This window comes from Bos indicus x Bos taurus, chromosome 7 (assembly GCF_003369695.1).
Source record: "Bos indicus x Bos taurus breed Angus x Brahman F1 hybrid chromosome 7, Bos_hybrid_MaternalHap_v2.0, whole genome shotgun sequence".
Lineage (NCBI taxonomy): Eukaryota > Metazoa > Chordata > Mammalia > Artiodactyla > Bovidae > Bos > Bos indicus x Bos taurus.
Window position 1 is genome coordinate 69858597 of NC_040082.1, and position 27370 is coordinate 69885966.

The following is a 27370-nucleotide window of genomic DNA, read 5'->3' on the forward strand; positions in this document are numbered from 1 at the left end:
CTTAAAACAATTTTTGGTTACAAAAAAAAAAATACTTGGTTGGCCAAAAAGTCATTTGAGTTTTTCCTTAACATCTTATAGAAAACCTAGACAAACTTTTTTTTGCCACAGTAGCCCTTTTCAGCTGACAGAATTTTTAAAAATATTTGGATCAGTATTATAAACACAAAGATGACCCACCAGTTGAAGGATACATGTAATTTAGAATATAAATAAATATATATATATATATATATGAAATATTTTCTCCTGAATCCCAAAGTCTTTTCTGAGTATCTTTACATTTTTGTCCATGAGGAAGAAATCACTAGATTCTGAATCCAAACACCAGACTAGGGAAAGCATAAGAATGGGACCCAAACTGAGAAGGCTCCAAGGTCAATAGGATTTATTGAGTTTTCTGCTTACTGAATGGTTTAAAAACAGTAAAATCTAACTTAGATGAACAGAAAGACAGGGCGAAAGTCCCTTAAGGTGGATACCTATAAATTTTCCATCTCTAATAACTAGGAGCAGATATGGTTAGATCCCAAGGTGATGGAGAACTCACCATAGGAGACATTCAGACACAAAGCTGATTTTCTTCTGGGAAGGCAGTCCCAGTTGCCTCATCAGTCTCAGCAAGCTGAGGCTTCTTGAAATAGGCAGGAAATTTCCACAGCACTAGTACTGTCATCTCTTCATGATTCTGTGCCCAGGATGCTAATAAAGACAGGTCTCTAATTTCAACACTTCTTCAATGACCATGGTGTCCTGGAGGTAAGCCATTCATACCCTTGCTAAGGCTATGATCAAACTTGGGCTGATATACTATAAAATGCACATGAGAAGGGAAAAGGAACATGTGATGCCTTTGGGAATGGCTATGATTAGGTACATCGAGGGGAAAAGTAAACCTACTCCATGCACAAAGAACAATATGAGCAAATCACACTGGTAAAAATAAAAATAAGAAAACCAGAACTGTCTTATGAAGTATGAGGATGTGAAGTTCAAACATGATAGGATATTATTGAGTTATGAGAAAGAAGGAAATCCTACCATTTGCAACAACATAGATAGAATATGAGGGCATTATGTTAAATGAAATGTCAAGACAAAAGTAGGTAAATACTATATGATATCACATGTGTGGAATCTAGAAAAACTGAACTCACAGAAACAGAGTAGAGTGGTGGTTGCCATGGGCTGATGGGTGCAGAAATCAGGGAGATGATCAAAAAGTACAAACTTACAGTTAGAAGGTAAATGACATCTTGGAATCTAATTTATAGCACAATTATAGTTAAAAGTATCATATTATGTACTTGTAAGTTACTAAGTCTGTAGATCTTTAATGTTCTCACTAAAACAAAAACAAAAAGTAATTATGTGACATAATGGGCCTATTATTGAGGTTTTGGTGGTAATCATTCTTAATATATAAGCATATCAAATCAACACATTGTGCACTTTAAACTTATACAGTGTTATATGTCAATTAAATCTCAATAAAGCTGGAGAGGCAGGGAAAAGAAGCAACTTCATCTGAAAAAAAATTATGCCCAGAGTACTTGAAGGCGGAACAGTTAGTCAAAGGGTAAAAGCAATATTTCTCTTTCTAAAAGACTAATTAACCTGGATTTAACAGTGGTCAGCTGAATGAGAAGAAGGCAAAGGCACTCCACTCCAGTACTCTTGCCTGGAAAGTCCCATGGGCAGAGGGGCCTGGTGGGCTGCAGTCCATGGGATCGCAAATAGTTGGACACGACTGAGTGACTTCATTTTCACTTTTCACTTTCATGCATTGGAGAAGGAAATGGCAACCCACTCCGGTGTTCTTGCCTGGAGAATCCCAGGGACGGGGGAGCCTGGTGGGCTGCCGTCTATGGGGTCACACAGAGTCGGACACGACTGAAGCGACAGCACCAGCAGCAGCAGCTGAATGAAACCCAATGAGAATGATTACCATTTATTGTGTGTGGAAGATAGCATACAAATATTTGTGGGAATGCTACTTTTTAATTAATATAATTCATTTTCAGAGAAATTTTAGGTTCGCAGCAAAATTGAGGGTAAAAAATTCCCATATATTCACTCCCCCTATACATGAATAATCTCCCCACTATCAACATCCCACACAACAGTGGTACATTTGCTACAACTGTTGAATCTACATTGATAAATCATTATCATCTAAACCCAGAGTTTACCTTGAGATTCACTCTTGGTGTTGTACATTCTATAGATTTTAATAAATGTATAATCATGCATATCCACCATTATAGTACTGTACTATAATTTCACTGCCCTAAATATCCAATATGCTCTGCCTGAGAAAATGGTCTTTGTTTGAAAATTTTGTCAGTGATTTGTCTGTCTTTGCCTGGATTTATAAAGTGAGGAAAACATACAAATCAACATTTTCTGTAATCATTTTGGACATTTTTACTACCAATTAGCTTGTGTTATAACCAAAAGTTTATAACAATAGATACAGTTTATCTGTGCTTCACAACTTTATGATTTTTGTGTAATGCTTTGTATTCATTTTACATTAAATTATTTTCCAAATAAGTAGTAGAGATAGATGTGAATTCACCAAGGATGAGCCCAGTTCCACTCAAACCAATAGATTTTAAGACTGATGCTTTTGCATTGCAGTATTCTGACAATTCTCCTCAGATGATCAGCTCTACTGGTCATGCAGAGTATGTGGTCCAGGATGGGTGAATTTCTCAAAACCAAGAAAGGCTAAGGAGAGTTCATGGAGAATGGCAAAAAGTGGGGCTCCAGACTGCTAGTACATGGCAACTGAGAACCAGAAAGGTGATAAAGTCAATCAACATTTTCCACCTCCTGGGATCTGTTATTGCCCCTCACTCTCTATAATCTCTGCCCCGGTGTACATGCCAGCTTTCAGCATCAATGACGTCATTATGTAATGGGAATACTTTATGGCAAGTGGATCTACATTTGTTCACTCAAGAGTGCTCTGGAAAAAACATAGGTTCTGGTAAGAACAAAACAAGTAAAAGAAGTTTCCACAAATTCTTGGGTCCTCAAGGATTTGTAATAACCAGTGTTGCGAAGATTGACAGGAATAGCTGGAGCTTTGATTAGAAGGGTCACAACATCTGTGAAAATAAAGAGTTTCAGAAGTTTATCACTGATAGACTAAACATTGTATGACTGAAGATTTGCCATTATAGAATAGGATGCTGCAACACAGATAATGGATGATGCTTTCTGAGCTTCAAGTACAAGGACCAGGGTTTCTAGAACAATATAATCCTAGACCTGGAAGTATTATATTTCATTGTTTATAAATTATTAAATTAGAGGCTACAGATAAAGTGAATATATTTCAAATAAACACATAGTAATTAATTGTTACTCGCTCAATCATGTCCAACTCTTTGAGATCCCAGGGACTGTCACCCACCAGCTCCTCTGTCCAGAGGATTTCCCAGGCCAGAATACTGGAGTAGATAGTCATTCCTTTCTCCAGGAGATCTTCCCAACCCAGGGATTGAACCAGGTATCCTGAATTACAGGCAGATTTCTTGACTGTCTGAGCCTCTAGGGAAGCCCCAAAATAAATAAACCACAAATAAACACATCAGTTCAGTTCAGTTCAGTTGCTCAGTCGTGTCCAACTCGTTGCGACCCCATGAATCACAGCACACCAGGTCTCCCTGTCCATCACCAACTCCCGGAGTTCACTCAGACTCGCTTCCATCGAGTCAGTGATGCCATCTAGCCATCTCATCCTCTGTCATCCCCTTCTCCTTCTGCCCCCAATCCCTCCCAGCATCAGAGTCTTTTCCAATGAGTCAACTCTGCATGAGGTGGCCAAAGTACTGGAGTTTCAGCTTCAGCATCATTCCCTCCAAAGAAATCCCAGGGCTGATCTCCTTCAGAATGGACTGGTTGGATCTCCTTGCAGTCCAAGGGACTCTCAAGAGTCTTCTCCAACACCACAGTTCAAAAGCACCAATTCTTCAGCGCTCAGCCTTCTTCACAGTCCAAGTCTCACATCCATACATGACCACAGGAAAAACCATAGCCTTGACTAGACGAACCTTTGTTGGCAAAGTAATGTCTCTGCTTTTGAATATTCATAGTGGTGAACAAAATAAACTCTTCATGGAGCCATTAAGTGATAGCTGAGTACTCCCCTAGAAGATAAAGTAGGATTACCACACAGATCTCATGACACCTAACATTAGAGACTTCCCCTATCAGAAGTGCAGAGCATGTATCAGTAGCATGTTATGTTGGAAAAGAGAAACTTGGAGCTACAAGGGAACAGAGATCATTTAGATGAATATATATATATATACACACACACACACACATATATATAGCTAAGGAGTCAAGGAATATGGTAAACGGAAGGCAGAATTCACCAGAAGGAAACTTAATCTACCTTTGCTACATCCCTACTATAGCATGGCCCAGAAACTACCTCTTCCCTTCATATATTTCCATAGTGCCATGTTAAGCTAGCACATTCCAGATTCAGCTTCCAGCTCCAAGTAGGTATCTCCTACCTGAATCGATCACAGGCTGGAGGGTAATGAGAAAATGAATGAAGCATAAATTCCTCCTTGAAGAAAATTATATTGATACAGAAATGCATCATAAGGACTGTTTTGGGATAAATAATATCAGTTAGAAAGTAAATAAACGTAGTCACAAATATTGAGCAATAATTAATATTGGCATTATTACTGAAAAGTATTAATGAGAAACAGATACTGTTATGATGCCTGCTTTGAAAACCAGTGGTCAGAAATGGCACTGTTGTCCTAAGTGTTAAAAAATGGGCAAAAAGAAAAGAAATGGCACCTTTTTAACTGAAGTTGCAAAGTGATAAATATTTAGTGAGTGCTTTACTTTGAAAGTCCCTTAGAGGGATGCTGAAATGAATTAGGTGAAGTTCTTGTCTCAGGGAAGTGAAAATCTCATAGGCATATATGACAACTTTCTTATTCAAAGGGCTCAAGCTCATTGTGTATATTTCCCCTAATTGAAAGTTCTATGCATTTTTGGAAGCCAGAGAAAGTAATATCTGTGAATAATGAGCAGAGCAATTTGGTATTTACTTGGAGTTTCTGATACCAGAGATTTGTCACAATATGTCAACATTTAGGACTGCTATTTAGAAGAGAACACAATAGATAATTGTCACATGAGAATGAAAATGAATCTAGTATGAAATTAGATGAATAAAAGTATAAATAGATAGGATGCATTTTTTAAAATTATCAACTATTAATGTAAGAGAACTACAGTAGGAGCTTGGGTGATACAAACTGAAATTGTCAGCAATCCAAGTATTTAAGATTTAGACCAGGATAGAAATGTGAATATATTAAAGTCTTTGATAGCAACCAAGATAACATTTTCCTAGATTTCAAGTAGCTGAAATAAAACTAATCTCCATTTGGCCTCAGAGGTGGTAGGCACCATGATGATATGATCATCAGAGTAGCCAGAGGGCATCGGAAAGAAGCTCGCTGCACTTGTACAAGGACAGGTTCAGCACGATGCTAGCTAATGGCAGGGCTGTGGGGAGGTATCAGAAGATGGGAAATAATCAGAGATCCCTAGCAGGGTGAGGAGGGGACCTAGTTATGACTGTTCATCTAATTAATTAAATTTATGCTATGGGAAAGTGAAGGTCCTAAGCAGATGGAGGAGAAGGAGGATGAGAAAACAGCCATTTCCCAGAGGACTGTGTGTGAAGCTCAGGACTTGCTGCAGCATCCTAGCATGAGGGAAGCCGGACCTGCACTGCTAGTAGTGAGTAATGAAGAGGAAAATGCCAGGGAACACTGCCAGTAACACAAGGGAAAGTTTGGGCATGCACTTAGCTTATGTGTTTAGCAGGGAGTGGAAAAGCTTCATTATTTCTCCTATGCCATACTTTATATCATTATATTATATCCGACTCAGAAACACTTTATGATTCCCCAAAATATGCACAAAGTCCAGGTGAGACATTGCCCTTCCGTCAATGACTACCTCTTTTGTTGTTAGTTTTCTCTTTTATGTTTTCCTGGAGTATAGGATCATATACATGGATTCTCTATTCTTCTCCACCACCTGTAACCATGACTTCCTTTAGTTTAGGCCCTGAATGGGGTTTCCATGAATTATCAAGACTAGATAAGTAGAAAGACAGGGGAGGAAAGGCAAGTTAGGGACCAGCATCCTGAGGAGGAACCACAAAGCCGGCACCTCAGGGTTTTGGCGGAGGTTACATCCTAAGTGCAGCCCATTAGACCACCCAGTGCTGGTTAGAGAGGAAAGACCTGCAGTGAAGGGTAGGATGTCCTTACCCTTTTTCTGACCCACCTCTCACAAGCAACACCATCAGTAAAATCAATCCCTCCTAGCATCAGAGTCTTTTCCAATGAGTCAACTCTTCACATGAGGTGGCCAAAGTACTGGAGTTTCAGCTTTAGCATCATTCCTTCCAAAGAAATCCCATGGCTGATCTCCTTCAGAATGGACTGGTTGGATCTCCTTGCAGTCCAAGGGACTCTCAAGAGTCTTCTCCAACATTACAGTTCAAAAGCATCAATTCTTCAGCGCTCAGCTTTCTTCACAGTCCAAATCTCACATCCATACATGACCACAGGAAAAACCATAGCCTTGACTAGACAGACCTTTGTTGCCAAAGTAATGTCTCTGCTTTTGAATATGCTATCTAGGTTGGTCATAACTTTCCTTCTAAGAAATAAGTGTCTTTAAATTTCATGGCTGCACATAGACATGTATTATTAGGAAAAAATCACAGGCAGCTCCATGGAGTTGGGGGTAAAATGGGACAAGCATATCTTATAAGCTAAAATGTTTTGGAAGGAAGATCAATTAGCCAAGGCTTTTCCAGATGTGGGAAGAGAGTATCTAAGAGGCTGCTTGTTGCCAACCTCTGAGCACCTGCACACACACTGACAAAAAGTACATATCAGCTCACAAAATCTTGGTGGCTTCATTACTGCTTGATGGAAATGCCATTCAGTGACACAACATTAGATGTCGAATTCTGCTCACTAGCAAAGAGTAGATATGCCGCAGGATGAGTACAGAAATGGATTGCTTTCGGGGGAGGGGGGTGGTAGAGGGAGTGGGATGGGTGCAGAGTTCCAGTTAGAGTAAACAGATTTCAATCAAAATCACTTACATAGAAGCTAAAGGGCAGCCTTGATTCCAAAGAAGAGATTAGAAGAATCATTTAATGCTACTACCGAAGGATGGCAAGGGTTGAGGTGTTTTGTGGAGGCTTTATTGCAGTTTTACTGAGTTACAGTTAACATACATCACTGCGTAAGTTTAAAGTGTACAGCATAATGGTTTGACAGACATACATTATGAAATGATTACATGCTTCATCTCGTATAGATGGTATAAAAAGAAAAAGGGAGAAAAAAATCCTATCCTTCTGATAAGAACTCTTAGGATCTGTTCTTAGTAACTTTCATGTACATCATAAAGTGAGAGTCTAATTGCTCAGTCATGTCCTACTCTTTGCAACCCTATCGACTATAGCCCACCAGGCTCCTCTGTCCACGGAATTCTCCAGGGAGTGGATAGCCATTCCCTTCTCCAGGGGATCTTCCAGACGCACGAACTGAACCCAGGTCTTTTGCATTACAGGCAGATTCTTTACCATCTAAGCCACCAAGGAAGCCCATTATAAAACAATGTTAACTATACTTATCATGTTGTATTATATCCCTTACTATTCATTTATCTTATACTGGAAGTTGGTACATTTTGACAACCTTATTCCAATTCCTATTCCCCCAACCTCTGCCTCTGGTAACAACAAATCTGATCTCTTTTTATAGGAGTTGTGTTTCGTTCTTTTTGCATTCCACATTTAAATGATATCATACTGTATTTGTCTTTCTCTGTCTGACTTACATTCAGAAAACGAAGATGATGGCATCCGGTCCCATCACTTCATGGGAAATAGATGGGGAAACGGTGGAAACAGTGTCAGACTTTATTTTTCTGGGCTCCAAAATCACTGCAGATGGTGACTGCAGCCATGAAATTAAAAGACGCTTACTCCTTGGAAGGAAAGTTATGACCAACCTAGATAGCATATTCAAAAGCAGAGACATTACTTTGCCAACAAAGGTTCGTCTAGTCAAGGCTATGGTTTTTCCTGTGGTCATGTATGGATGTGAGAGTTGGACTGTGAAGAAGGCTGAACGCTGAAGAATTGGTGCTTTTGAACTGTGGTGTTGAGGAAGACCCTTGAGAGTCCCTTGGACTGCAAGGAGATCCAACCAGTCCATTCTGAAGGAGATCAGCCCTGGGGTTTCTTTGGAAGGAATGATGCTAAAGCTGAAACTCCAGTACTTTGGCCACCTGATGCGAAGAGTTGACTCATTGGAAAAGACTGTGATGCTGGGAGGGATTGGGGGCAGGAGGAGAAGGGGACGACAGAGGATGAGATGGCTGGATGGCATCACTGACTCGATGGACATGAGTCTGAGTGAACTCTGGGAGTTGGTGATGGACAGGGAGGCCTGGCATGCTGCAATTCATGGGGTCACAAAGAGTCGGACATGACTGAGCGACTGATCTGATCTGATCTGATCTGTCTGACTTATTTCACTTAGCATAATGTCCTCAAGATACAATGACATTGCTGCAAATGGTAGGATTTCCTATATATATAGGAAATCCTATATATATATATATATATCCTATATATATATAAATATATATATATATATAGGAAATCCTATATTTAAAAATATAGGTAGGATTTCCTATATATATAGGAAATCCTATATATATATATATATATATATATATATATATCACAGCTGCTTTATCCATTCATTCAACAGACAGGTTGTTTCCAGGTCTTGGCCATCGTAAACTCTGCTACTATTAGCACAGGAGTGTAGATATCTTTTTGAGTTATTGCTTTCATTTCCTTTGGCTCTATTGCCAGAAGTGGATTTGCTGGATCATACGGTAGTTCTAATCTTAATTTTTGGGGGATCTCATATATGTTTTCCATTATGTCTGCACCAGTTTACAATCACACCAACAGTGCACAAAGGTTCCCTTCTCTCTATATCTTTGTCAGCATTTGTTATCACTTGTCTTTTTGTGATGGTCATTCTAGCTGATGTAAGGGGATATATCATTGTAATTTTGATTTACATTTCCCTAATAGCTTGTGATGTTTAGCATTTTCTTGTGTTCCTATGGCTTTTTGTATATCTTCTTTGAAAATATCTATTAAGGTTCATTCAGTTCAGTTCAGTTCAGTCACTCAGTCGTGTCCGACTCTTTGTGACCCCATGAATCGCTGCATGCCAGGCCTCCCTGTCCATCACCAACTCCCAGAGTTCACTCAGACTCATGTCCATCGAGTCAGTGATGCCATCCAGCCATCTCATCCTCTGTCGTCCCCTTCTCCTCCTGCCCCCAGTCCCTCCCAGCATCACAGTCTTTTCCAATGAGTCAACTCTTCGCATCAGATGGCCAAAGTACTGGAGTTTCAGCTTTAGCATCATTCCTTCCAAAGAAACCCCAGGGCTGATCTCCTTCAGAATGGACTGGTTGGATCTCCTTGCAGTCCAAGGGACTCTCAAGGGTCTTCCTCAACACCACAGTTCAAAAGCATCAATTCTTCGGCGTTCAGCCTTCTTCACAGTCCAACTCTCACATCCATACATGACCACAGGAAAAACCATAGCCTTGCCTAGACGAACCTTTGTTGGCAAAGTAATGTCTCTGCTTTTGAATATGCTATCTAGGTTGGTCATAACTTTCCTTCCAAGGAGTAAGCGTCTTTTAATTTCATGGCTGCAGTCACCATCTGCAGTGATTTTGGAGCCCAGAAAAATAAATTTTGTCACTGTTTCCACTGTTTCCCCATCTATTTCCCATGAAGTGATGGGACTGGATGCCATGATCTTCGTTTTCTGAATGTTGAGCTTTAAGCCAACTTTTTCACTCTCCACTTTCACTTTCATCAAGAGGCTTTTGAGTTCCTCTTCACTTTCTGCCATAACGGTGGTATCATCTGCATATCTGAGGCTATTGATATTTCTCCCCGCAATCTTGATTCCAGCTTGTGCTTCTTCCAGCCCAGCGTTTCTCATGATGTACTCTGCATATAAGTTAAATAAGCAGGGTGACAATATACAGCCTTGAGGTACTCCTTTTCCTATTTGGACCCAGTTTGTTGTTCCATGTCCAGTTCTAACTGTTGCTTCCTGACCTGCATACAAATTTCTCAAGAGGCAGGTCAGGTCGTCTGGTATTCCCATCTCTTTCAGAATTTTCCACAGTTTATTGTGATCCACACAGTCAAAGGCTTTGGCATAGTCAAGAAAGCAGAAATAGATGCTTTTCTGGAACTCTCTTGCTTTTTCCATGATCCAGTGGATGTTGGCAATTTGATCTCTGGTTCCTCTGCCTTTTCTAAAACCAGCTTGAACATCAGGAAGTTCATGGTTCACGTATTGCTGAAGCCTGGCTTGGAGAATTTTGAGCATTACTTTACTAGCATGTGAGATGAGTGCAATTGTGCGGTCGTTTGAGCATTCTTTGGCATTGCCTTTCTTTGGGATTGGAATGAAAACTGACCTTTTCCAGTCCTGAGGCCACTGCTGAGTTTTCCAAATTTGCTGGCATATTGAGTGCAGCACTTCCACAGCATCATCTTTCAGGATTTGGAATAGCTCAACTGGAATTCCATCACCTCCACTAGCTTTGTTCGTAGTGATGCTTTCTAAGGCCCACTTGACTTCACATTCCAGGATGTCTGGCTCTAGGTGAGTGATCACAGCATCGTGATTATCTGGGTCGTGAAGATCTTTTTCATACAGTTCTGTGTATTCTTGCCATTTCTTCTTAATATCTTCTGCTTCTGTTGGATCCATACCATTTCTGTCCTTTATTGAGCCCATCTTTGCATGAAATATTCCCCTGGTATCCCTAATTTTCTTGAAGAGATCTCTAGTCTTTCCCATTCTGTTGTTTTCCTCTATTTCTTTGCATTGATCGCTGAAGAAGGCTTTCTTATCTCTTCTTGCTATTCTTTGGAACTCTGCATTCAGATGCTTATATCTTTCCTTTTCTCCTTTGCTTTTCACTTCTCTTCTTTTCACAGCTATTTGTAAGGCCTCCCCAGACAGCCATTTTGCTTTTTTGCATTTCTTTTCCATGGGGATGATCTTGATCCCTGTCTCCTGTACAATGTCACGAACATCCATCCTTAGTTCATCAGGCACTCTATCTATTAGATCTAGGCCCTTAAATCTATTTCAGGTTCATTACCTATTTTTAATTGGATTATTTGGTGTCTTTTTTTTGTTTGTTTGATTGCTTGGTTGGGATTTCGGGCGATGTTTTGCTCTTTTTTTTTTTTTTTTTGCTATTGAGTAGTATGAGTTTTTTATATTTTAGATATTAACCTCTTATCAGATAAAGGATTTGCAAGTCTTTTTTCTCCCATTTTGTTGGTTATCTTTTAATTTTGTTGAACATTTCTTTTTGCTGTGCTGAAGTATTTTAGTTTTATGTAGTCACGTTTATTTTTTATATTGCTATTTATGCTTTAGGTGTCACATTTTTAATATTGCAAAGACCTATGGGGTTTTCTTCCCTATGTTTTCCTCCAGGAGTTTTATGTTTCAAGTCTTACACTTAAATCTTTAATCTATTTTGGATTAAGCTTTGTGAGCTGTATAAAAAAGTTTCATTCTTTTTACATATGAATATTCAATTTTCCTAGCACCATTTATTGAGCTCTCTTATTGTTGGCTCTCTTGGCAAATGTTAGTTAAAAGTATGTACTAAGTTTGTTTCTGGGCTCTGCGTTCTATTCCAATTATTCATTAGTCTGTTTTTTTGCCAGTCTCATACTGTTTAATTTCCTAATTTTATACTATAGCTTGAAATGGAAGTGTGAAACTTCTCACTTTGTTCTTTTTCCTCAAAGTGAAAGTGATAGTTGCTCAGTTGTGTCCGTACATTAACTTTGTATCCTGAAACTTTAATGACTTTGTTAATTTGATTGAATAGTTTTTAGATGGTGCTTTTAGGATTTTCTATACATAAAATTCCCCTTCATGGATCACTGCCTTGTTGTAGCAAAGGGGCTTGCATAACTCAATGAAGCTATGAACCATGCCGTCATGCAGGGCCATCCGAGATGGATGGGTCATAGTGGAGAGTTCTGACAAAATATGATCCACTGGAGGAGGGAATGGTAAACCACTCCAGTATATGTGCCGTGAGAACTCCATGAACTGTATAAAAAGGCAAAAAGATATTGTTGTAGCCAAACACCCCGGGAAACAAACTCACTCAGAAGGACAGTGCAGATAGTGGAGTGCAGTTTATTACACCAGCAGGTCCAGGGCAGAGTTTCCTCTTTAGCCAGGGACCCTGACCATTTTTTGTGTCTGCCTTTTATACCTAGTGTGTATGTACCCAAGCCCACATTCCCAATTTTCTCAAGTCTGCTCTGGAAAATGTTAGAAGGAGATATAATTAAGTTATAGTCATGTTTCACATTCTGAAAGCCAACTAGCTATGCAGTGTAGCCCACATCAGTAAGTACCATTAAGATTACAGAAGGTATTCAATAACATAGTAAGTAATCGTATTCTTCTCCTAAGGAGTCTAGGTATGAGGTCAGCCTGGTCTAGTGTTCATCCATCCAGGAGGCCTGCTCACCCATTGGTATATTATCTCCATGGTTACCAGATGTGTAGTCCAGAGTTCATTAAAGTATAAGGTGGAGTTGGAGACGGCAATGGCACCCCAATCCAGTACTCTTGCTTGGAAAATCCCATGGATGGAGGGCCTGGTGGGCTGTAGTCCATGGGGTCACTAAAAGTTGGACACGATTGAGCGACTTCACTTTCACTTTTCGCTTTCATGCATTGGAGAAGGAAATGGCAACCCACTCCAGTGTTCTTGTCCGGAGAATCCCAGGGACGGGGGAGCCTCGTGGGCTGCCGTCTATGGGGTCGAACAGAGTCAGACATGACTGAAGCGACTTAGCAGAAGCATAAGGTGGAGTTAGTTCAGTCTGGGCGATCTGCTTCTTCCCTTCTTCAATATGATACTGAAAGATGAGCCATCCAGGTCAGAAGATGTCCAATATGCTACTGGGGAAGAACAGAGGACAAATACTGATAGCTCCAGAAAGAAGTGCCTGGGCCAAACTGGAAACGACACTCAGTTGTGGATGTGTCTGGTGATGAAAGTAAAATCCGATGCTGTAAAGAACAGCACTGCAAAGGAACTTGGAATGTTAGGTCTATGAATCAAGGTAAACTGGACCTGGTCCAGCAGGAGATGGCAAGAGTAAAATGACATCTTAGAAATTAGTGAACTAAAATGGATGGGAATGGGTGAATTTACTTCAGATGACCATTATGTCTACTACTGTGAGCACGAATCCCGTAGAAGAAATGGAGTAGCAAGAGTCTGAAATGAAGTGCTTGGGTGCAACCTCAAAAATGACAGAATGATCTTGGTTTTTTCCCCAAGGCAAACCATTCCACATCACAGTAATTAAAGTCTATGCCCAAACCACCGACGCTGAAGAAGCTGAAGTTGATCAGTTCTATGAAGACCTTGGGCTTCCGTGATAGCTCAGTTGGTAAAGAATCCACCTGCAATGCAGGAGACCCTGGTTTGATACCTGGGTAGGGAAGATACACTGGATAGGGGATAGGGGCTCAGCTTGTAAAGAATCTGCCTGCAATGTGGGAGACCTGGGTTCTATCCCTGGATTGGGAAGATCCCCTGGAGAAGGGAAAGGCTTACCCACCCCAGTATTCTGGCCTAGAGAATTCCACGGACTGTATAGTCCATGGGGTTGCAAAGAGTCAGACACGACTGAGTGACTTTCATTTCACTTCATGAAGACCTCCTAGAATTAACAACAAAAAAAATTTCTTATTCATCATAGAGGATTGGAATGAAAAATAAGAAATCAAGAGATACCTGGAGTAACAGGTAAGTGTGGCCTTAGAGTACAAAATTAAGCAGGGCAAAGGCTAACAGAATTCTGCCAAGAGAGTTCACTGGTCATAGTAAACACCATTTTCTGAAAAGAGATGACTTTACACATGGGCATCACCAAATGGTCAGTACCAAAATCAGATCAATTAAATTCTTTGTAGCCGAAGATGGAGAAGCTCTCTATACAGTCAGCAAAAACGAGACCGGGAGCTGACTATGGCTCAGATCATGAACTCCTTATTGCCAAATTAAGACTTAAATTGAAGAAACTAGGGAAAACCACTAGACCATTCAGGTATGACCTAAATCAAATCCCTTACAATTATACAGTGGAAGTGACAAATAGATTCAAGGTATTAGATCTGATAAACAGAGTGCCTGAAGAACTATAGACAGAGGTTCATAATATCGTACAGGAGGCAGTGAACAAAGCCACCCCAAAGAAAAAGAAAGGCAAGAAGGCAAAGTGGTTGTCTGAGGAGTCTTTACAAATAGCTGAAGAAAGAAGAGAAATGAAAAGCAAGGGGAAAGGGGAAAATACACCCAACTAAATGCAGAGTTTCAGAGAACAGCAAGGAGAGACAAGAAGGCCTTCCTCAATGAATAATGCAAAGAAATAGAGGAAAACAGCAGAAGGGGAAAGACCAGAGATCTTTTTAAGAAAACTGGAAATATCGAAGGAATATTTCATCCAATGATGGGCACAATAAAGGACAGAAAAGGTAAAGTCTTAATAGAAGAAGAGATAAAGAAAAGATGGAAAGAATACACAGAAAAACTGTACCAAAAAAAAATCTTAATGAACTGGACAACCACGATGGTCTGGTCACTCACCCAGAACCAGACTTTCTGGAGTGTGAAGTCAAGTGAGCCTTAGGACATGCTGTCAATAAAGTGAATGGAGGTGATGGAATTCCAGCAGAGCTATTTAAAATCCTAAAAGATGGTGCTATCGAAGTGCTGCACTCAATATGTCAACAAATTTGGAAAACCCAGCAGTAGCCACGGAACTGGAAAAGATAAATCCTCATGCCAATTCTCAAGAAGAGCAGTATTAAAGAATATTCAAACCACCGGACAATTGCACTCATCTTCCATGCTAGTAAGGTTATACTCAAAATCCTTCATGCTAAGCTTCAGAATTGCATGAACTGAGAAAACCAGATATTCAAGCTGGGTTTTTTTTTTTTTTTTCACCATATATTTAACGTTTCTTTATTTAAAAACACATAGGGGATGCAAATAAGAAGATATACTTTGAATCTAAGCTTGCAGATTACACCTTTTCTTTAATAGCCTGATTTGCTGAAAAAGTATATGATAAATTGTTGAAAATGAAGGCTGTTTTTTCAGTAGTTACTGAGTTTTAAGGTTTCCTTGGTGATGGTAAATAATCTGCCTGCAATTCAGGAGACCCAGGTTTTATCCCTGGGTGGGGAAAGACTCCATGGAAAAGGAAATGGCTACTCACTCCAGTATTTTTTGTCTGGAGAATTCTATGGACAGAGGAGCCTGGTGGGCTGCCGTCCACAGAGTCGCACAGAGTTGGACATAAATGAGCAACCAACACTTTTACTTTTTCACTCAGTGTTAAATTCTAAGATGGATATTAACACCACATATACATACATACATATATGATATTAAAATAACAATTGATTCAGACTCATCAGATTCATACATACATATATTAAAATAACATTTGATTCAGATATATATATATTTATTAAAATAGCAATTGATCAAAATAACAATAGCTTAGACTCATTAAAACAACTTTCTTGTTAAGTAATAATTATTTTTCTTCCCTCACACAATTCATTTCTCATCTAGATTTTTCCAAAGAAGGCTGTTATTGTCACAGACCCTTCTGTTATTAGAACTTAGGAGGTCATTTCTTATAGAGTAAAATGTCTCATACTTACATGGAGATTTCCAAAGATTTAGCATCTTTATTAGTTCTTAAGATCTACTATGATATCATTGCACAGAAAGTCAACTTCTAGTCAACAATTTTAAAATAATCTGACTCTGGATGTTCAGAACTTTAGTTAGCTCTCAATTGCTGTAACTGTGGATTTTTTTTACTCCTCTCTTGAAAATACATATCAATAAAACCAGAAAGCAACAGTCATTCACTGGCAAGTAAATAGCTGCCACATTGTATATGTTTTATTTAGAGCACCAGTGTTTTGGTCATTAAATGGAGGCAAAATGATTTGTGAATACTAAGTGCCCTGCAAACAGGTATTAGCATCTATGAATTTTGCATGCCACTTGGACTAGGCTGTTAATCAAGCTGGATTTAGAAAAAGCAAAGGAACCAGAGATCAAATTGCCAACATTTGTTGGAACATAGAGAAAGCAAGGGAATTCCAGAAAGACATCTACCTCTCTTTCATTGACTACGCTAAAGCCTTTGTCTGTGTGGATCATAATAAACTGTGGAAAACAAAGAGATAGGAATACCAGAAGATCTTACCTGTCTCCTGAGAAACCTATATATGGGTCAAGAAGCAACAGTTAGAACCTTGTAAGGAGCAACTGACTGGTTCAGAATTAAGAAAGTAGTACGACAATGCTGTTTATTGTCACCCTGTTTATTTAACTTATATGCAGAGTACATCGTGCAAAATGCCAGGATGAATGAAACACAGGACGGAATCAAGATTGCTCAGAGAAATATCAACAACCTCAGATATGCGGATTATACCACTTTAATGTCAGAAAAGGAAAAGGAACTAAAGAACCTCTTGATGAGGATGAAGGAGGAGAGTGAAAAAGCCAGCTTAAAACTGAATATTTAAAAAACCAAGATCATGACTAGAGAAGGAAATGGCAACCCACTCCAGTATTCTTGCCTAGAGAACTCCATGGACAAAAGAGCCTGGTGGGATACAGTCCATGGGGGTCACAAAGAGTTGGACACAGCTGAGCGACTAACACTGAAGATCATGGCATCCAGTCCCATCACTTCATGGCAAATAGAAGGAGAAAGAGTAGAAGCAGTGCCAAATTTCCTCTTCCTGGGCTCTAAAATCACTGTGGATGGTGAGTGTAGCCATGAAATTAAAAGATGATTGATTCTTGGGAAAAAAGCTATGACAAAACTAGACAGTATGTTAAAAGCAAAGACATCATTTTGTCAACAAAGGTCCATATAATCCAGGCAATAGTCTTTCTAGTAGTCATGTATGGATGTGACAGCTGGACCATAAAGAAAGCAGAGCACCAAAGAATTGATGGTTTTGAATTGTGTGTTGGACAAGACTCTTGAGAGTCCCTTGGACAGAAAGGAGAATAAACGAGTCAATCCTAAAAAAAATCAACCCTGAATATTCATCAGAAAGACTGATGCTGAAGCTGAAACTCCAGTACTTTGGCCATGTGATGTGAAAAGCCAACTCTTTGGAAAAGACTCTGATGCTGGGAAAGATTGAAGACAGGAGAAGAGGACAACAGAGGATGAGATGGTTGGACGGCATCACCAATTCAATGGACATGAATTTGAGCAGCCTCCAAGAGATGGTGAGGGACAGGGAAGCTTGGCATGCTGCAGTCCATGGGGTTGTGAAGAGTCAGACATGACTTGGCAAATGAACAGCAACACAGAATTAAATCATCTTCGAATTAAATCATCTGCAAATTGGAATCCTTTCCAATTCTATTGCCTTTTGTATGTCTTTCATGCCTGATTCCTCTGGCTAGGACTTGTAGAACTATGAGTGGTAAGTGAGTGAATCCCCTGTATTATTCCTAATCTTAAAGAAAAAGCTTTCAAACTTTCACCATTGAGTATGATGTTAGCTGTGGACTTGCCATATATGGCCTTTATTATGCTGAAATAGGCTTCCCTGGTAGCTTGCTGGTAACCAATCCACCTGCAATACAGGAAAAGACCCTGGTTCAATCCTTGGGTCAGGAAGATCCCCTGGAAAAGGGATAGGCTACCCACTCCAGTATTCATGGTCTTCTCTGGTAGCACAGATGGTAAAGACTCTGCCTGCAGTGTGGGAGACCTGGGTTCGATCCCTGGGTTGGGAAGACCCCCTGGAGGAGGACCTGGCAACCTACTCCAGTATTCTTGCCTGGAGAATTCCCATGGACAGAGAGGCCTGGAAGGCTACAGTCCATAGGGTTTCAAAGAGTCGGAAATGACTGAGTGACTAAACACAGCACAGCATGCTGAGATACTTTCCTTCTATACCTAATTTGTTAAAAAGTTTTATCATGAACAGATGTTGAATTCTATAAAATGATTTTCTGTATCTATTGAGATTGTCATATGATTTATCATTTCATTTTATTAATGTGTTGTATCACACTGATTGATGTACCTATGTTGAATTATCCTTACATCCCAAAGCCAAATTCCATTTCGTCATGGTGCATGATTCTTTAATGTGCTGCTGAATTTGATTTACCAGCATTTTATTGAGAATTTTTTCACCCATAGGTATCAGGGATATTGGTTTTAGTTTTCTCTTCCAGTAGCATATCTAGAATCTGACTTTGGTATCAGGGTAATGCTGGAATCATAAAGTGAGTATGGGAGTTTTTCTTCACCTTTGATTTTTTGGAAGAGTTTGAGAAGGTTTGGCATTATTTGTTCTTTGGGTATTTGATAAGATTCACCAGGGAAGCTGTCTGATTTTGGGTGTTTCTTAGTTGGGAGAGTTTTGATTATTCATTCAATCTCCTGACTAGTAATTGGTCTATTTTGATTTTCCATTTCTTCCTGATTCAGTCTTGGTTGTTTGTATATTTCTAAGAATTTTTCCATTTCTTGTAGGTTGTCCAGTTTTTAGCATGTAGTTGACTGTAGTGGCAAGGGTTAATTTTGAACATTCACTTACCATATTCTTGGCTTCTAGGAAAATGCTAGAATTATCCAAGTTTGAAGAAATGAACAGATGAAAATATCCAAAAATTAACAGGATGAATAAAAGGTCAGCAAAACATCAGAAAAAATATTAATATAAGATAATAGAGACAGTTTTCTAAAATCACAAATCACTTTTCTCTGCTACCTCTAGGTGATATTCTAATTGATGTCTTGCTTCTTGCAGTCCCAGATGGGCACTAGATGGACATGTCAATGGCACCATCCCAGATGACTTCATCCTTTTGGGTTTTTCAGATAACCCCAGCCTTGAAATGACCCTTTTTGTGACTGTGTCTATCTCTTACATGGTCACCCTAATGGGCAACACCACAATCATACTTCTGTTCCACCTAGACCCCCACCTCCACACCCCCATGTACTTCTTCCTCACCAACCTCTCCCTCCTGGACCTCTGTTTCACCACCAGCTGCATTCCCCAGATGCTAGTCCATCTCAGGGGCCCAGACAAGACCATCAGCTACCTGGGATGTGCAGTCCAGCTCTATATCTTCTTGGGACTGGGAGCTGCTGAGTGTGTGCTGCTGCTGGTCATGGCCTTCGACAGATATGTGGCAGTATGCCGACCCCTACACTATACAGTCATCATGCAGCCTCACGTGTGTCACAAGCTAGCATTTTTGGTCTGGACAAGTGGGATATTTGGCACCTTGGTGCAGTCACCCACCACCATGAAGCTCCCCTTTTGCCATCATCACCGGGTGGATGACTTTGTCTGTGAAGTCCCTGCACTGATCCGTCTGGCCTGTGGGGACACACATTCCAATGAGCTCCAGATTTCTGTTATTGGCTCTGTTTTCCTGATGGTGCCACTCCTGCTCATCCTTATCTCCTATGGTCACATTGCCTGGACAGTGTTGGCCATCCAGTCCCATGAAGGGAGGAGGAAGGCCTTCCAAACCTGTTCCTCTCACCTGGTGGTTGTTTTCCTCTTCTACTGCACAGTCACTGCTGTCTACATCCAGCCCCGAAGCCATTTTTCCCAGAAGGGAGGAAAGTTTCTAACTCTTTTCTACACTGTGGTGACCCCCACTCTCAACCCTCTCATCTATACCTTGAGGAACAAGGACATGAAGGGGGCTCTCAAGAGGCTATTTGGGAAAGACAGAACATCCAATGTGCAGTAAGCAAATCAGCTCAGATTCATGAGCTAATTTGTCAGCCTTTGTCCAGTTCAGTTGCTCACAGCATTAAATATGTGGTATTTCTTTTGTGGGAACTCTCAATTATCAACAAGAATATGAAAGGTCAAAAGCCTTATTTGTCCAGACAGAAGATCCGTCAATACTAAAATCTGATGCACCCTGCAATATTGTTCTTAAATTTAAATGGAAGTGCAACATTGTTCCCATCAGGTTACCAGCACATAATAGACACCATATATTTTATTTTTTTCAGTTTTTATTGGAGTATAGTTGCTTTACAATGTTATGTTAGTTTCTGCCATACAGCAAAGTGAATCAGTTATACATAGACATATATCCCTCATTTTTAGTTTTCCTTCCCATTTAGATCACCACAGAACACTGAGTAGAGTTCCCCGTTCTAGAGTAGCTTCTTATTAGTTATCTGTTTTATATATAGTGGTGTATATATGTCAATCCTGATCTTCCAATTAATCCCATTTCCTTCCTCCTTGGAATCCATAAGTTTGTTCTCTATGTCTGTGTCTCTATTAAAAGAGAGAACTTATTATAAGGAATTATTAACTAGCTATTGAAGGAAGGAAAGGCAAAAGGAAGTAGCTACAACCCCTAGCACTAAGGAAGCACAAGAAAATGAATGAAATTGCTAAATCTGACTATTGAAAAGAGCAACCTCAAGATGCCACCAAGCAACAAGCAAGGTCACCTGGACAGGCTTTTTCTACCTGCAAAGGTTTTCTTTCAATGGAGACCAGTTAGACCAACTCCCGCTCATTGTCAGCACTGTTGGGTTTACCTTCTGTGCTGTTTCTTTTAGTAATACCTGGTTGGAAGACTGCCTTCGAAGGGATAGTATCTATAATAGTAAGTGGAAATCTTGACCAATTTTCACAGCTAATGACATCACCTCAGTTTCAGTTTTGGCCCTAAAAATGGATCTGCTGCTGCTGCTAAGTCACTTCAGTCGTGTCCGACTCTGTGCGACCCCATAGATTGCAGCCCACCAGGCTCCCCCGTCCCTGGGATTCTCCAGGCAAGAACACTGGAGTGGGTTGCCATTTCCTTCTCCAATGCATGAAAGTGAAAAGTGAAAGTGAAGTCGCTCAGTCGTGTCCGACTCTTTGCGACCCCATGGACTGCAGCCTACCAGGCTCCTCCGTCCATGGGATTTTCCAGGCAAGAGTACTAGAGTGGGGTGCCATTGCAGGCTGCATCAATTCTGGCTGATAGGTCTCTGGGCCAGATATTCCAGGACTGGGAACAATTTGAACAACAGGAATGAAGAAGGGAAAAACTTATTAAGTTATGTCACCCAGTTTGGCCACAATATCAGTTCAGAAATTGAAAATGGAATGAAGTACACTGTGTTCAAATTTTCATGGCCTTGCATTTAGGTAATAGAACCCAAAAAGAAGTTAAGGCATGTGTAACTTGGAGGGATAAATCCAGGAAGTACATACAGGACATTTTAATAGACCCTCCCTACAGGACCATGCAGTCAGTATACTTAGTTGGGAATGAGGCCATCCGTGAGGGAAATCCACAATGGAATTACTTGGTGAATTCAATTGATAGAAATAGATGGGACCATATGATTACCCATTTAATAGAAGGTATGAAGAAACTTACAGTAAAACTTGTTAAATATGAAAAGGCAAAAGAGGTCCAATAAGGGTCGGATGAAAATCCTGTAGTATTCCAAAGGAGACAAGTGGAGATTTTTTAAAAGTATGCAAACATAGATTTCTCCTCTCCTGAAGGACAGGCCCTTTTGGATTCCATAGGCCAGTCTTCCCCAGACATCAGGCACAAAATTCAGAAAGTGATTTCTGAATCACTTCAGTGTGAGTTGTTCCAATTAGCTTATTCAGTTTCAATAATAAGCATATGGCCTTAAATGCTGAATGCACCCAGAGAAATATTTTAAAGGCCCAAATGTTGGAAGTAGCTTTTTCTGCTCGGAGAGCCCAAAGGGGAAGCTGGTTTTTCTGATCCAATCTGGCCCTGGCAGACCAGCCGGCTTACAAGTACCCAGGCAGGACTAGTGTACTCCATGCAGATGAAAGGGGCACTGGATGAGGATTGCGATCAAGGAGACCCTGGCAAACAAGCAGCACATTGGAAGAAGGAATGCCCCAGATGCCAGAGAGTGGTGGGTGGCCCCTGGGCCATCGATAGTTTTGCAATCAGAAGACTGAAGGAATCAAAAAGTAGCTCTGACTAAAGATACCATCTGCCTAAGTAATGTAAAGCCTTGGGTGGTCTTTGATGTGATGGACTGCTTGATAGAATTCCCTATAGATTCTTTTTTTTTATTTTATTTTATTTTATTTTTTAACTTTACAATATTGTATTGGTTTTGCCATATATCAAAATGAATCCACCACAGGTATACATGTGTTCCCCATCCTGAACCCTCCTCCCTCCTCCCTCCCCATACCATCTCTCTGGGTCGTCCCAGTGCACCAGCCCCAAGCATCCAGTATCGTGCATCGAACTTAGACTGGCGACTCGTTTCATACATGATATCATACATGTTTCAATGTCATTCTCCCAAATCATCCCACCGTCTCCCTCTCCCACAGAGACCAAAAGACTGTTCTATACATCAGTGTCTCTTTTGCTGTCTCGTATACAGGGTTATTGTTACCATCTTTCTAAATTCCATATATATGCGTTAATATACAGTATTGGTGTTTTTCTTTCTGGCTTACTTCATTCTGTATAATAGGCTCCAGTATCATCCACCTCATTAGAACTGATTCAAATGTATTCTTTTTAATGGCTGAGTAATACTCCATTGTGTATATGTACCACAGCTTTCTTATCCATTCATCTGCTGATGGGCATCTAGGTTGCTTCCATGTCCTGGCTATTATAAACAGTGCTGCGATGAACATTGGGGTACACGTGTCTCTTTCAATTCTGGTTTCCTCAGTGTGTATGCCCAGCAGTGGGATTGCTGGATCATAAGGCAGTTCTATTTCCAGTTTTTTAAGGAATCTCCACACTGTTCTCCATAACTCTTTTGTGACCCTGGGGAATGTAGCCCTCCAGGCTCCTCTGTCTATGGGATTTCCCAGGCAAAAATACTGGGGTGGGTTGCCATTCCTCCTGCAGGGGATCTTCCTGACCCAGAGATCAAACACACCTCTCCTGCACTGGTAGATGGATTCTTTACCACTGCACCATCAGGTAAACCAGTCTTTTCTGTAAATATTAGTAAAAAGATTTAGCCGTCTAGAAAAATGAGTTTGATTTGTTCCATCTGCCAGAAGCCTAATTGCAATCCAACAGTTTGTAGCTGATGAGTTTTATGATATTGTACCTGACTCAAGGCTGAAATTTTGTAATGGGAACTATGAGACCTCTGTGTGTGTGTGATTGTTAAGAATTTGTGTGTTACCGCTGCATGGTATTGCCAAAAATTAATTCAAAAGAGTTCTATTTAATTGGCTTAAAGGAAATTGAGTGCTTATACAAATACTCAGAAATAGAAAATAATCCAGCCAGAATAAATTTCAGGTTCATATCATCTGGAAAATATTCAGTACTAAACTCATATTTAGTACTAAATGTGGCTTAACCTTGTTGAATTAATATATACATGTCTTTAGAGTCATCAGTGTTAAGTACAGAACTTCTGTTGTACCTATATTTACTAGAGATCAAATAAGACCTTATTCTGTTACAAATTTGTTAACAGGAAAGGTGAACTTAATGTGGAAAAAACTTTTAAAGAAAGTAGAATGTGTGTTTTCAGTAAAGAAGATACAAGGAATGAAATTGTATTTTATTAAGGGAGAAGAAAGTAACTCTGTCTTAAAGCTGACCATTTCTGAAGAGAAAAAAATTAAGTGATATATATAGAAAATGATGGGAAGGTTTTTGGAAAGTGGACCCTGAGGAAAGTGTTTTGTGCATTGTCAGGATTGACTGTGTTTAGGATAAATTTAACTGAGTAATGAATTTTAAAAGTAAGCTGATGTAAGACTTGAATGGGCTTCCCTGGTGGCTCAGACAGTAAAGAATCTGCCTGCAAATGCAGACCAGGGTTCAATCCCTGGGTTGTGAAGATCCCCTGGAGAAGGAAATAGCAACCCACTCCAGTATTCTTGAATGTGGCTTTTCTCTCTGTTAAGAAGACAGGAGACCCAGGTTTGATCCCTAGATAAGGAAGATACCCTGGAGAAGGGAATGACTGCCTACTCCAGTATTCTTGCCTGGAGAATTCCATGGACAGAGAAGCCTGGTGGGCTACAGTCCATGAGGTCACAAAGAGTCAGTTAGCAACTGAGCATGCACACATACATACATTGTGAAACAATCATCTCAATCAAGCTAACTAACATATTCATTATCTCACATAGTTGCACTTTTCCTTTTGTGTATACATGTGTATTTGCGTGAGCTGAGAACATTTAAAACCTACCCTCTTAGCAAACTTCAAGGATACAATTCAGTATTGTTAACTATAGTCACATTGTTGTACATATAGCTTTGCTTTTAAAGTTTGTCTTCATTACATTTGTAATTTATTTGTATTATATAAGGCAGAAATATAATGTTTCTATGTACATGGCTGCTTGTCCCAGTCAGGTTCATTGACTAGTCTTTCCTTTTCTCAACATTTTTGGTGTCATAAATCATATTACCATGCATGCCTATGCTTGTGCATGAATTCTATCCTGTTTATATTACATCAGTCAGTTATTAATCTATAGTGTGTCAAGTTCTGCTATGTTGTTGAGTTTCTTCCAGATATGCTTTGATTCTTATTTTTCATATTCATTTAAACATTATCTTGCTCAATTCTGTGGAAATCTCTGTCAGTATGTTAATAACAATTGCATTGAATTTTAGTTTGAGGGGAGGGATAATCAGCAGTGAATGCTGCTGAATCTTCCCATCCATGAATATGATATATCTCTCAATCTCTCCATTCATTCAGGTCTTCTTTTGTATGATTTTTATACAATTTTTAAGACATTTATTCCAGATGAATATTGACTGAAAGAAAAATATACAAGTTAAATTTTATTCAAGATCTTACTGAGGACTTTAGCCCAGGAGACAGCCTCTCAGATACCTCTGAGGAACTGCTCCAAAGAGGTAGGGGAAGAAGCCAGTATACATGAGATAAATCCAAGACAAATTCTTAAAACTGAAGGCCTTAGGGAATGAGTGTAGCTAAGAATACATCTTGGTAAAAGATTATTGCTAGTCACAAAGAAAAAATATCTCAAGTTAATGATTACTGTGCTTTTTTATGTAAGGTAAGATGAAAGAAACTGGGTTTATTAAAATTCTTCCTGAGATACATCTAACTAAGAAAACTGTTTGCCCACAACACAAAGCATCTTGTAGTCATCTTTAATTTCCTCTGTCTGAAGCACAGAGTGCACTGTTGGTCAATGACTACAGTGGATGTAGTAATTCAATTCAATTTAATTTGTAGACTTCAGTTCAGTTCAGTTCAGTCGATCAGTCGTGTCCGACTCTTTGCAGCCCCATGAATCGCAGCACACCAGGCCTCCCTGTCCATCACCAACTCCCAGAGTTCACCCAGACTCATGTCCATCGAGTCAGTGATGCCATCCAGCCATCTCATCCTCTGTCGTCCCCTTCTCCTCCTGCCCCCAATCCCTCCCAGCATCACAGTCTTTTCCAATGAGTCAACTCTTCGCATCAGGTGGCCAAAGTACTGGAGTTTCAGCTTTAGCATCATTCCTTCCAAAGAAATCCCAGGCCTGATCTCCTTCAGAATGGACTGGTTGGATCTCCTTGCAGTCCAAGGGACTCTCAAGAGTCTTCTCCAACACCACAGTTCAAAAGCATCAATTCTTCTGTGCTCAGCCTTCTTCACAGTCCAACTCTCACATCCATACATGACTACAGGAAAAACCATAGCCTTGACTAGACAGACCTTTGTTGGCAAAGTAATGTCTCTGCTTTTGAATATGCTATCTAGGTTGGTCATAACTTTCCTTCCAAGAAGTAAGCATCTTTTAATTTCATGGCTGCAGTCACCATCTGCAGTGATTTTGGAGCCCAGAAAAATAAAGTCTGACACTGTTTCCACCGTTTCCCCATCTATTTCCCATGAAGTGGTAGGACCGGATGCCATGATCTTCGTTTTCTGAATGTTGAGCTTTAAGCCAACTTTTTCACTCTCCACTTTCACTTTCATCAAGACGCTTTTTAGTTCCTCTTCACTTTCTGCCATAATGGTGGTGTCATCTGCATATCTGAGGTTATTGATATTTCTCCCGGCAATCTTGATTCCAGCTTGTGCTTCTTCCAGCCCAGCGTTTCTCATGATGTACTCTGCATATAAGTTAAATAAGCAGGGTGACAATATACAGCCTTGATGTACTCCTTTTCCTATTTGGAACAGTCTGTTGTTCCATGTCCAGTTCTAACTGTTGCTTCCTGACCTGCATACAGGTTTCTCAAGAGGCAGGCCAGGTGGTCTGGTATTCCCATCTCTTTCAGAATTTTCCACAGTTTATTGTGATCCACACAGTCAAAGGCTTTGGCATAGTCAAGAAAGCAGAAATAGATGCTTTTCTGGAACTCTCTTGCTTTTTCCATGATCCAGTGGATGTTGGCAATTTGATCTCTGGTTCCTCTGCCTTTTCTAAAACCAGCTTGAACATCAGGAAGTTCACAGTTCACGTATTGCTGAAGCCTGGCTTGGAGAATTTTGAGCATTACTTTACTAGCAATTGTGCGGTAGTTTGAGCATTCTTTGGCATTGCCTTTCTTTGGGATTGGAATGAAAACTGACCTTTTCCAGTCCTGTGGCCACTGCTGAGTTTTCCAAATTTGCTGGCATATTGAGTGCAGCACTTTCACAGCATCATCTTTTAGGATTTGTAGACTTGGATGGTGACAAAAATTATCTTTGCTTTTCTTTTGCCTGTACACTTAATAACTTTTATTGCTATGATTAATAGGATTTTGTTATATTTTAAGTGGCAGGTGTTTAGAAATAGTATTTCTTTTTAATTATTTAAACTTTTTATTTGGAAATAACATCATATGTACATAAAAGATGCATGAACAAGAACAGTTTAAAGGATAATTTAATAACTCCCCCACCCCAACATCTACCCATTATTAACACTGACATTGACATTCTTGAATATAGTCTCCTTTACCTTTTCATAGAACTTCCTCATTTGGAGTTTGTGTGGTGTTTGCTAATTAAATTTTGGGTTCTCAACCAGAAACACGCAATAATTGATATCAGTTTCTCCTCAAGTCATCTTACCTGAAAGAAGGCGTCCATCTGCCCTCCCTGATA

At 39.9% G+C, this 27370-nt stretch overlaps 1 protein-coding gene across 1 annotated transcript; it reads left to right on the forward strand.

The window, feature by feature from the left end:
- Positions 1–745: 745 nt before the first annotated feature.
- On the forward strand, positions 746–20043 carry LOC113896308 (olfactory receptor 2H2-like). The gene is made up of 2 exons (XM_027548544.1): positions 746–759; positions 19083–20043. The coding sequence occupies exons 1-2, from the start codon at positions 746–748 to the stop codon at positions 20041–20043; spliced, it is 975 nt and encodes a 324-aa protein (XP_027404345.1).
- The last annotated feature ends 7327 nt before the right edge of the window (positions 20044–27370 follow it).